The sequence below is a fragment of the Colius striatus genome, chromosome 2 (genome assembly GCF_028858725.1).
Source record: "Colius striatus isolate bColStr4 chromosome 2, bColStr4.1.hap1, whole genome shotgun sequence".
In the NCBI taxonomy this organism is placed as follows: Eukaryota; Metazoa; Chordata; class Aves; order Coliiformes; family Coliidae; genus Colius; species Colius striatus.
Window position 1 is genome coordinate 52968483 of NC_084760.1, and position 13255 is coordinate 52981737.

The 13255-nt window shown below is 36.1% G+C and overlaps 1 protein-coding gene across 1 annotated transcript in view; it reads left to right on the forward strand.

Moving 5' to 3' along the window:
* Positions 1–13255, forward strand: part of RFX6 (regulatory factor X6) — a 36874-nt gene that overhangs the window by 3762 nt on the left and 19857 nt on the right. Inside the window, exons 4-6 of the mRNA XM_061990376.1 lie at positions 187–248; positions 6758–6835; positions 9892–9919. Of these exons, the coding sequence (XP_061846360.1) occupies positions 187–248; positions 6758–6835; positions 9892–9919 (168 nt within the window). The remainder of the gene's footprint in view (positions 1–186; positions 249–6757; positions 6836–9891; positions 9920–13255) is intronic.

The window sequence follows — 13255 nt, forward strand, 5'->3', positions numbered from 1 at the left end:
AAGAACAGATGGGAAGGGTGGGAAGGAGTTTATGAGTAGGAAGATGAGACATATAGCAAGATGGATGAGGATGGAAAAACCCTGGCATGTAAAACATGCTTTATTATTTATATTGTGACAGAAGTGTTACAAATATTTATTCGTGGACTATAGTAGAATGTGTATTTACAGTTATTTTCTCCCTAGACCATTCGCCAGAAATTCCCTCTCCTTACCACAAGGCGGCTTGGAACAAGAGGCCATTCAAAGTAAGGCGCAATTATCTCTGTATCCACTTACAGAATACATTGTAGGAATCACGTGTATTTCCACATCTCCGTAATGACAAGCTGCAAGTGATAACTTTCATGTGCATGATGAAACTGACACAGAATTTGAGTTTCAAAGCATCGTTTCAGACCTAATTTCTAAAATTAAACTGATTAAGATTCTTCTATATTTATTGCTCATATATAATATATATTGTTCTTTATATATATTTATTGTTTTATTATTACTTTTTTTCTCTTAAAGTAACAGTCCAAAAACGTAACAGTTTTCAGTCCCAACCCAAATTTACACCAGGTCCTTATCTGTATATTTCTATTGATTTCAAAATAGGTTTTCTAAAAAGTAAGACATTGCTATGAAGAGCAAATTAGGATAGATATTGTGTCCAGCTTCCTGTATATACACAAAATTTAAACATTTATTATTAATGTCTGTATATTAGGAGATGTGTGCCTTTAAATATGTGAGTTGCCCTAAAATTTTTGTCCTGCTTAAAATTACAAATCCGTTTATGTACTTACTGAATAGGTTTCAGGAAACTATCCTTGACTTAGAGAAGAAAGTATAGAGAGCTGATGGTTTCCTGAAACAAAACTAAAATCCAGAAAATTAGCAAAAAATTCAACCTGTTAATGAATAAGATAGAAAACCAGATTAGTTGTGGTAATAGAAGAAACTCAAGCATTGTTTGTTTTGGAAAACTCTTTACTTTGAAAAAATTAACTATTAAACACAAATTTACTCTTTTCTTTCAGTAATTTCTAAGCAAAACTCAAAACAAAAGTAGACTAAAAAGGAAAAAAACCTACAAGACTGTGACTTTCCTAAGTGCTTTGTAATATACCAGGAATGCCTCACAGATGCATTGTTTACTTTTATAATTTTGGGGAGTTGTTTCATGTTGTTATAAACAAGATCCAGTCAGGATCCAAGCTTCCAAAACATGTCACATGTCTGCATAATTTGAAGCACAGTAAGTCAATGCTTATCAAGTAAAGGAGTATGTTTGAAATCTCGTTTTTCACATATGTGTCTAGCATTGGGACATGTGTCACTATATTCCCTTTTTCTCTAAGATATTTAGCAGTACTACTAGAGAAATATCTCATGCCCAGCCTTTCTTTGACAGATCCCATATCCTTACTGACCTTGGTGGTATTATGTGCCATATTTTCATATGGATTAACTGTTCCTGAACAATTTCCTCAAAGGGATGAGGCATCAGCAGGTTTTGTTTGAACATCTGGCATTTGTTTCTCCTTATATTTCTTTTCGTTGGTGTTTTCCCTAGAGACTTTTCCTCTGAAATTCTCATTTCCACTAAGATATACTTACCTTGCTGTTGTGGTGTGGAAAAAGGACCTCACAAAAGGCACAAGTGATAGTATATCCGTTTCAGATACTGGACACAGTTACAAGTATTCATAGAACAGTTGCAGTTGTAAATAATGATCTCTGTTTATCTGTTTATCTATCTCTGATGTTGAGGACTATATTACCTCAGAACCACAGACTCACTGAAGAGAGAATTTATTTCTGTTTTCATTAGGTAGCAGTTAATCACACACATATAATTTAAAGAAGTATTTTCATTAAATTGATAAGCAAATGAAGGGAGCATTCATCACTTTCAGCAAATGACTAGTTACCCTCTGCTTTTATGTCAGCGTGGATGCTAAATATTGTAAGCTGTTTCTGTGTGGAAAAAAAGCTGGGTTGTTGGGAATAGTAAAAGGCATTTCTTACTAGCAATTAAATCTTACTTTTTTAAGCATAGTAGCATAGTGACTTTTTTTTGGTTTCTCTTATTGCTATCATTATTCCTATACAATGTTTGTAGGAGCAGTAATAGTGCTAACCATTCCTGAGAATTATGTTTCATATGGCAGTATTGCCTAGGAACTCTGATAACAGTCTCTGCTGAGCCAGGTGCTGCAGAAGCTCGAGAGGAAAAAGAAAATTCCTGTGAATTCTTTTATTGCATAGAAAAGCTAACTCCCCAGCAATAAAGTGCCTTACTGGACACAGCATACATACACAGTGATGTATCTCTAGACCCTGGCTTTAGTCAGAAGAAAGCAAAGAAAATCAGTTCCCTTTTTCGTTATCTTCAAGATGTTAGAAATTGTTTTTCTCCCACACCAAAATGAGGACAATTTCACAGAATCACAGAATCCCAGAGTGGTTTGGGTTGGAAGGGATCAACTACGGATCAACTAGTCCAACCTCCTTGATAAAGCAGATTCACTTTGATCAGTTTGCATAGAAACATATCCAGGTGAGTTTTGAAAACCTCCAGAGAATGAGACTCCACACCCTCCCTGGGCAGCCTGTGCCAGGGCTCCCTCACAGGAATGAATTTCTAATTTGTGCTCAAGTGGAACTTCCTGTGTTCAAACTTGTGTTCATTACCCCTTGTCCTGTCACTGGACACTACAGAAAAAAGACTGTCCCTATCCTCCAGACACCCTCCTTTTAGGTATTTATAGGCATTGATAAAGTCCTCCTCGCAATCTTCTCCAGCCTAAACAGCCCCAGATCTCACAGCCTTTCCATGTAAGAGGAATGCTGCAGTCCCCTGATCATCTTTGTAGTGCTACACTGGACTCTCTCCAGAAGTTCCCTCTTGAGCTGCAGAGCTCAAAACTGGACACTACTCCAGATGAGGCCTCAGCGGAGCAGAGGGGGAGCAGAATCTCCTTCGATCTGCTGACCACATTCTTCTTGATGCACCTCAGAATGCCATTGGCCTCCTTGGCCACGAGGGCATATTGCTGGCTCACATTTAGTTTACTGTGCACCAGAACTCCCAGATTACTCTCTGCAGAGCTACTTTCCAGCAAGTCAACCCTCAGCCTGTACCGACGCATTGGGTTGTTCCTCCCTAAATTTTCCTAAATTTCCCTAATTTCTTTCTAGCATTTTCATGAGCATGAATTGGATTTGAGAAAGAACTTCTGCTCTAAGGTATGGGATACAGGTGCTGTTCTAAGGTGTGAGATACATGAATATTAGTTCCTTCTCTGATTCCAAGCAGTTTTGTCATCTCGAGTTCTGGCCAAAGGAGAGACTTAAAAATAGGTCGAATAAATCCTAGACATTTGAGTCAAAATGTCAATCTCTCTCTGTGTTTACATCTAACAACTGATTTGTACAAAAGTGTCAATACTAAACCACTAATTTAAACATTAGGACAAGAAAGTACAATACATTAGACACAATTTTGCCAGCAAAGTTTGATCATCTTTCATGACCATGCTAATGACACCAGATTGCTGAATGTAGGGGATGTTTTCTTTATTCCTGGAGAGTGGAAGAAGGCACAGCACAATAAATGCTGCTGTCATAGATTGTTATTTCATAAGCAACAATTTTCTATGCAGCAAGTTCTGAATTTCCCTTTTTGCATAGGTAATGTTGAACATGCTATGATCACTGCTAGAATTCCAATTATAATCTTCACAGTACATGAATTACCTGGAGCAGCTATTTGGGAAAACATACATACTGTTCAGTCCATAGACAAAGAAGACTGTTTGAGCCCAAGTTACAATTTAATTTCTTTGGAGACTTTGATCAATGTTGAATCTTAGCTTTTATCCATCATGTCTGAAAACTATTACCTTATTTATTAGGAGTGATTTAGTGGGTTAATAAAACTGATATGGCAGCTGGCCCTATGATAACAAGTTATTGCAAGTCCCTGAACAGCTTAAGCCTATCGTTTCCTTATCAGCTGTCATTTGTGACAGTGTATGCTCAAATCAGGCCTACTAGCTGTGCAGGAACATATGTTACAACAAAACACTGAAACTGGAAGAGGAGAGCAGTTCAGCTTGTTTTCTGAAAGGTTTGGTACAAAAATTGAGAATAAGCTCCTTATTGTGGCCAGTTCAATTTTATTAATTATACAATAGGAAGATAAGTAGTAAAAAAACATATAAGCTGTACATATACATAGAAATATGCATATAAAGAAACCAAAAGAAGGTACTTGAGTTTGTAGGTTAAATGAAGATGTTATCAATGTGTCTGGAATGGGTGTACTACTCTTAAAAGGGAATCTAAAATAATCTGCTCAACTAATTACTTTGGGTTGTAAGAGAATGAAAATCTTTATTACTCTTTTACTCAAGCCAGATAGAGCTTGAAAAGTACAGATTATATACATTTTCAAAATTACTTCTGTGTCATGACTGGAAAGCTGTGGGTTTTAGAACTAAAAAAATCAACTGCACAATTTGGTGAAGGAATTGATAGTTTAAGACATCCTGACTAGGTACTGAAAATGTCTTTTATACATAACAAAATGTCACAATGGTAAATTCTGTTATCTTGGGACATTCCAGAGCAGGAACAAATATGTTGCCTACCACTGCAAAACTAAGTATCCAAATCATACAACAGTTCGTGTTTCTAGCTCAAGTAAGTTAATGAATTAGATGTTGAATAATCTAGATACTGAATCCTAATTTTGTAAGGAAGTAATACTTTTCCTTACCTCTGGCCTACTCCAACTTTAGCAAGGGGGAATTCCAAATTTGTGGTGAAAGCATGAAGTTTTGTTTTTAGAATTTAAAGAAAGGCATGTGAATGAAGCTGGGAAATTAAAGTATTGGAGCAAGATGTGAGCAACTGCTTGCTTACATGGCCAATGACAAATGTGCAGATGACATTGTTAAAGAAGTGGTCACAGGTCTGTTTTGTTTTTCATCCTCTTTAATGTCAATGTTGTTATTTCAAATAATACATACATGTATATTTTCAATATCTCATGTGTCACATCTAAATTTCCTTCTTTTTTGTGAAAGAAGAAGAAATGTTCATGCCTTTAACATCTGTGTCAGAACTGTTATAAGCAGGTGGTCCTACATTTGAGTTTCTGAGTATTAGCAGGTATTTAAAAACGGTCAGTTCACCACATCACCATCCCTTAGAAAAATACAGGGCAAGAAAACTCACAGTAAAGAAATAAGTGAGGAATTTTTGACCTTCTTATGGGTCACTAGGTCCTGTTGCAATCTAGTGGTGTTACATAGACTCATCAGTTTTAGGCAAGCAGTAATTTCTGTGATGTTTTAGATCAGTCATTTTCTGTCACATTTCTTGGCTATAAAATCCTGAATGCACACAACAGTCTGTTTCATCTGAGATTTTCAAAGCTACTTAGGATAAGCAAATACATCATCCTAATGAACATTTTCTTAAATATCATTTGTACCTAGTGCCTTTAGCCAGCTTTGTAAATAGAAAACTTTTGGGGGTTTTGTTCTTTTCTGTGACTGTCCCATACAATAGCAAATAGTAAGATAGTGATAGTTTTTGTAATGACCATCACAAAGAACAGCAGAGATGAGTTGAAGATTTTTGTTTACATGTTGAATGAATGATTTACTGGGGACTTTGTGTCTTAAGAGTGCATTTCTTCAAGCTTTTGAGAAGTTTCAGTGAAATTAGTGTGATGCCTGGCCGTGTGTTACCTCTGTTACATGCAATACCTTGAACTGAGAGTGTTACTTTGAAGCGGTTCAGTTAAAGCAGCTGCCATGGTGCTTTCCAGCTAACTTTAGGGAAAAACAAATGATCCTGAGTGTACTTGCCATATTCTTAGACAAATTTGGTTTAACACAATCTATTGAGTGGCATTTATAAGACAGGGCCTATCACCTTTGACAGATGAACTCAAGCAAACTTTACTATGACTGGTAAAGAGCGAGCTGCCCTCAGCTTGCTCTCCTGCCCTTCTCCTGAAGGTCACTTCTTTTGAAGGAAAATCAGTGGAAAGTAATACATATCTACTGAAGAGCCAGTTTTCTTAGCACCAATCTACCCTCTTCAGTTTCTTTGATTAACTTGTTTGTCTCAGTGGAGGCTGTGTAATAGGCATGTTTCCTTCTTCCAACTCTGACTGGGAGCAATGATTTCTAGGGCAGCAGCAAGGGAGACAAATGGGGATGAGACCTGCTTGAGCAGCTAAATAATTCAGTAGAGTTGGTCACCCTACAACCTGAAAGAAGAATGAATGAATAACATGTTATAATATTTAGTCCTTAGGAGGCTGAACACTAATTTATAGAGTACACTGATGAGTTATTTTCAACTGAAAAGTGCTCCGTGGACTGTTTAAAAACAGCAGTGGTAAGTCTGATAAAATTAAACTGGTAGATGGAACTCACTACCCTTTCAACAAACAAAGTAAAATAGAAAAGAATGCACGTTAGGGAAAAGAGATATAGTATGTTTCTAGTAGATGTACTGTTCCTGTTACATTCTTGTAAAAGAATGTTTTAAATTTAAAGGAGATCTCAATCTTGAATTTTGGGTCAAATCATATTTTCAATGAGATGAGATTTTTTTCCGTATCAGTGAAAGGAACTGCTAGACATTGTTAAGGAAAGTTACCAGAAAGCATTGAAGATCAATTTGACAGCGTGCTTTATTTGACATCACTCATAAACACTTACCTTTTTTTTTTTTTCCCCCACAGATATCACTACTATGGAATTGGCATTAAAGAAAGCAGTGCATATTACCACTCCGTGTATTCTGGAAAAGGCTTAACCAGGTACAATTAAATAACTTACAAGACTAAATCAGTGAAGATCTAATGTCAGTCTTCCATTAGGAAGGTATTTGTAGGACAGTAACTGCTGTTGATACCAGAACAAGTATTGCTGCATATCTGCATGTTTGACATTTCCAGATTTAAGTAGCAGTTTGTTCCCTAAAGACATTGATTTTGTTTTAAGAGGTTAAGCTAGATCTTTTGCAAGTTTCATCCAATATGGCCTCATCTCAGGGTAGAGCTGCATCGCCTTATACCTGCAGAGGGTTTGTTCCAGTTAGCATAAGGCTGCAAAATACCATTTCCAGAACACTTATTTGCTTGTGTATCACCTTATTTGCTTGAGTTCTCTCCCCAGGATGACTTCTCATTATGAAATGTCTGGAGAATGGTGTGAAGCTGGCACCTGTGGGCAGGTGGGAGGGGTCAGTGTAGATTAATATTTACAGGTCCTTTGACTGGCTAATATCAGTTTAAACCTAACCCAGGAAGCTCTAATTATATTTATTTAAGGGACAGCTAGCAGGATCAATATGTTACGATAGCTGCCTGTTGGTTTGCCAGAGATTAATAGTTCGTAAAACAAATGTCTCTGTTCACATATGGCTTGAATGATGGCTTTCATTGTCTACAGCAGTATACCTGTATAAGTGGGGAGTTGGAAAAAGAAAATGAATAAATGAGTTTATAATCACACATAGAAAATTCAACTACTGGTAGATTCAGGTTCTATCCAAAGAGACTTTTTTCCAAACAATAGGACATGTGTAAAAATTGAGGGTAGTGTTGCCAATGATGCTTAAAAGGAGGGACCTCTTCACTGCAGGATTTAAGCTATAATAGACTGGAACATGCCATTTTCTTGTCCAGTAATTATGCAAAGATGAGGAGGTGTTGTTGGTACACAGTGAGATGAGGTTCTTTCATAATACAGAATTATCTTGAAAAAATTGCTCATTTAATTGGCTAAAAGTTATTTTCGTTTAAGAGAACATAGTCAGTCTTAGTCCTCAGCTTTGTGCCACTCTTTTCATGTAAAGCTCTGTCTTTGCACAATCTAGCAGCAAAGAATGCAAAAAAAGTGGAGGTTCTATAAAATTCCCCATGTCTGGAGTTTTGATGGTATACACTCACATAAAGCTGGCATAGATACTCTCCAAGATTGTCAGGAATACTCACTAGATTCACTAGTTAGGAATCTTTTCTTTGTGCATAAGATGCTGAATTTTCAGGGTTCAGCAGTCAGATTGCTTCCCTAACTGATTTCAAACAGAGCTGAAATGCTCATTTTGCTAAGTCGAGGCCATCACTGTGGTTAGATTTGTCTTTGAGAAGAGAATGGTGCACTAGCCAGGGGTTATTGGCAGGCTTCTAGGGAAGAAAAGAATCAGACAGTGTAGGGATTAAAATTTGAGGATGAATCTCCCAGTTGCTGACTGATCCATGTAATGATCCATCACAAAATCTGTCCATAAAATCTGATGTCTATTCTAGTACATGATCTATAAAAATGGTTCCTGGATCAAGCTTGGGCCAGAAATAGACAGGGAAAATATATGGGTTGATATGGTATCAGATCGCACCATGCCCATGCACAAATATAGGCATATGGAGGTTATTACCACAAGGTGTGTATGTTAGATGGCAGCTTAGCAAAGGATTCAAAGGAGTAATGGGCCTCAGTTAGTTGCCTAAATATAGGCCTCTACTGCCACTTCAAACTTAATTGGCATTCATGTTTTAGAGCAGGTAACTGAGCTGAGTACAATAGTCTTTAAATGCCGTGTGGCAGATGCCTGAATCCATAAATTCCACTGTAAATTTCACCTCCTGACTCCTTTAAATATCAAGCCTTGCACTATGAAATGAACATACCCAACATAAAAAATTATTAATATCCACAGCACTGTGTGAAGCTTCAGCTAGCAGTTTAGGCTCTGGAAGAGCAATGCTAACAGATGCCACCTCATTTGTTTTTTCACTTGTACATTCTGAGTACATTTTGCTGCACCCAGAGTCCATAACAAACAGATCCAGCTATGAAGCTAATTATCTCCACATTGTAATTAACTGAGCGATTCCTTATTTAATACTCATCTATCAGCAAACTCTGTAAGTAACATATGCTGGTTTATCACATGATAGGAACTGTCAGGCACCTGTGCCTGGCCTGGGCAGGAGGAATTCCACAACCTCTCGTTTTCTATCCTGTCAGCAGAACATCTCAAGAGCATGAAATAATAATATTGCCAGTAATAATTATAAGACTTCATGTTACCCACAGTATCTTATCAGTTGGCAGCTATCAGAACAGGAAAGAACAATAATCAAACAACATTTATCATTATATACTGATCCATTAGAATCTCAGTCATTACACATTCTCTAGTTTAGTAGTTATAATTTAAAATGTGTACTTTCTAATTTCTGCACTGGAGAGTTGCCTGATAGTCCAGTGACTTCACTGAGAATCTCTGGGTTGAACTCTGAATAGGACATTCACTATACTGTAACACAGTTTTGCCATTTAATGAATCTTTGGTTTTAGAAATGAATCTTTGATCTCAAAAATGCATTTCATCTCCATCAAAATAATACTCTAGTGAAAAATGGAAAATCACTATGATTTGCCCGTGTTCCCGAGAAGTGTGGATTCTAGATATGTTTTTTTGACTCTGAATTTACTCAGCTGAATGTAAAACTTTATGTATTTCCTGGTAAAGACCAATGGAGTTGTGTCTATGCTGCAGGCATAGAAAAATAGCTTTTGCTATTTGTGAAGTTGCAAAGGTTCAAAGAAAAGGTGAAACTGGGTTTTATACTTTATTGTTTGGCCAATGATCTGAATTTTCATGTTTTAGAAGACATCAGTAGTTTTCCTCAGACACTTTCAAACCAAAGGAAGAAGTCAAGAAAAAAAAGACTTTATTTTTACATTTGGAGAAATGTGATCATATTTCTAATTGATAAATTCTGTATCTATTTTATATGTATATACACAAACTCTAAAAGTCTTCTGCTTATGAAAAAAAAATCAAATGTGCTTATTTTCAAAGGTTCTCTGGAAGCAAGTTAAAGAATGAGGTAAGTACCAGAGTCTGTTTCCTTTCACTTCTGATATAATCAAATATTATGTGACCTGTGGTTTTTGTCACTTTCATTTATTTGAAAATTACAACAATATTTTTCATTAAAGATTAGATTGCTTAACCTTTTTTTTTCATGAAGCTGAGTGTTTACTCCTCTAAATATTAAAAGAAAAATAAGATTGCAAGGCACCTTTGGAGTTCCTGTTTCAATCCAGTTCCCCCTAACCACGTGAGTTAATAATAGACCCTTTTAAGTAAAGGATCAATCTTTAGCTTAATTTTTTACATCCATTGCTTTTGCAGAAGAACTTTTGCAGAATCTCATTTGTCTGATTGGAATTCAAAATATTTTTTTAAAATAAACTGAACTTCATACCTGATCAGGATTGTCTTTCTCTGTTTTTTACTCTTTGTCACATTTTCCGATGATATGTCTTTTTACCACTTTTGCGTAATAGAAGGAACAGGCAGCACTTTTTGGCCACTTCTGATCAGCCTTATAGCCCTTCACTTTATTTGTTCCTATTCTAACATCTTTATGAGGAAAAAAATCATAAAGTCTTGGAAATGGCATGTCTCCAATTTTGACTGAAAATGTCCCTTCTGATGAACCCTTAAACTGTGTTTTTTGTTTTGTTGGATTTTTTTCACAAGTGGTCTACTTTTTCACTACTGTATACTATGGTAGTCACTGTCATTTTGGTCATGTTTATACCTGAATATTATGGATTATTGTATGTTAAGGGTTAAGGATTGCTGCTAGGATTGTTCTTTAACACTGAGTTCAACTGTCCATGAATACCCAGCATTCTTATTATTAAATTGTTATTAAACTATTATTAATTTAACCTAAAAAACAACATAGGCACATCTGAGCCTCATTGCCACAGAGAAGAGTCCCTAGCATTCAGTATCTGTTGAAGAAATTGTTTGGGAAACTGCTAATTGACATGGGCCAAAAGAATGCCAGCAGTCATTCTCAATAATACTGTTCCAGTATTGCCCGGGAATGTTTTCTGACACCATTTAATTTACTAGACTAAATATACCCTCTGTGATCAACTGATACACAGTAAGTCTTTCTCCTTTTTCATTTCCAGATAAGCAACTTCTAGCTGATAGCAGAAGTTCTTATTGGTCCCTAAGAGTGTAGCCTTGTTGTATTGATTTTCACCTGTTATTGCTGTTATCTCAAAGCCATCCAGACCTTTCTACATGACCTCTTGGTCTTCCTTTTTACTGATGATTTCATTACCTTTTATCCACCAATTTAATCTATGAAATGTTCAATGAAATGAGTCTCAAGGCTAATCTTTGAGAATCTTCACTTCAATCCCTTCAGCCCAATAGTTTCCCTGTCAACACAGCTTGCTAGCATTTCAACTCGAGTCAGTTTCTTAAACACTTTACATTCTTGAACTAATCTCCATTCTCAATTGAATAATTTCCCATGATGACACCTTGTCAAGTATTTTAGTGAGGTTCAGATAGATTAGATCTGCTGCATTATCACTGTTCAGATAATCATCTGTCTTAAAAAATAAAAGAAAAAAGTAGTGCATTGCCATGGGTTATCCTCAACATATTCAAGGATTGATGTGTACTCCTATAGCATTCATTCTTTCAAAGTTTTGCATCTCTTGGCATAAATGAATGCAGATTTACTTCCATCTCTGGTGTGGCATTCCCAGTCTGACTGTCCCATAAACCCATTTTGTTTCTGTCCCAAAATTCAGTATCTTCATCCTCCTAGAAAAGGAATCACTGAGAAATTGGTGGAAATAAATGAGAAAAGGCACCTCTGAATGATTATCTAGCTTTGTGTTGTCTGAAATTGTTCAGGCAGGTCTTAAAAAAGTACTCTCATGGTCAAAACTGAATTTCAGCAATCTCAGGGTACTGAAAATTTGGCATCATACTTTCCATCAAAGCAAAAAGGTAATATATCCTTATTTATTTGCTTGAAAGCACATGCAATTAGGTATTCCAGAAAGATTTATAATGATTGCATAGGTGTAATTTTCAGTAGGAACATAAAGACATTGAAAAGATGTTAAAGCACTGATTGTCTAAATATACTGAGTAAATGGCATTTGAATGAACACTTATTGAGTGCCAGGGACACTGTTTACTTCTGGTATGTTTTATCACATTTTCTAGTATTTTCTCCATAGGGGGAGATATCAGCAAATTCTTTTATCTAAACCAGTTAGTGCACCATTAGAGTTTGCATGGTTAATTAGGCAGATAATATTACTGTCATTATCTTAATGTTAAATGGCCATTAGAAACAGATGGCATTAAATTGAAAGGGCAAGTGGCAGTGGGTTAAAATATTAAGCCTAGAACTGAGGCACAGTCACATAAGTCCATTAGCAAGGCAAAAATCATTGCAGATTATCTTCTCTTAAGCCTCCCACCACCATCACTGCGTTCTTTTAAATTAACTTACCCCTTTTAATCAGAGGTTTTAATACGTTTCATGAGAAATCGTGCAATAAAATCATTAAGATTACTTATGTAATAAAAAAACCCCAAAACTCAAATCTGATACTGATAGGCAATTATAACACTGCAAAAGTATTGACACCAAGAAGTATTAATGTTTCTAAATTTCTACAGTTTCTTTGACTTAGAGCTTTTTATGTATTTGAATACTAGATAGCAGAGGCAAAGTGTGTTTACGTGATGCGTCATCCATTGCTGTCTGTTTTGGCAGACATGTCACTCTACAAAAATAGGAAGAATATGTCAGTTGCAGCTACAGTTTTCTGAATTTAGTATTTGAGAGAATTTCACTTGAAATCAGCCTTCAAATCATAAGTCAACATTTGCAGAAAAATACTCCCCCTTGCACACTATATGTTACACTATATGCCTCCTGTTCTTATTTCTGTGAAATCTGACAGTATGCAAAGGAATATAAACCGACCACTTCAAGTACTGTTCAAATGCCTTGTGCATGGTTGTATATTCCATCCATTAGTACAAGGAGAGTCCAGATGAAAGCGATGGATTTAGCACAAGAATGTGCAGAAGTCCTGCTCAACATTCGCTACACTGCCTTGACATAAAGACTGGGTGGACTAAAATGGAACAAAAGTTTTCAGTCAAATGTCTAGGTTTGAATGCAGTCCTATGAGAATAAAGAACAATTCAGTCAGTAAGGACAGATAATTGCATCTCTTGAGGAAGAAGGTTTCATCTTAATTATATAGTTTGAGAGCTTGTGTGTAATGTGGTATGCATTATAAATAGAAGCATAGCAACACTTTATCACTACAGAATGTTACTAAGCTTTACTGAGAAGTAGACTAAATCAGATTTTGTG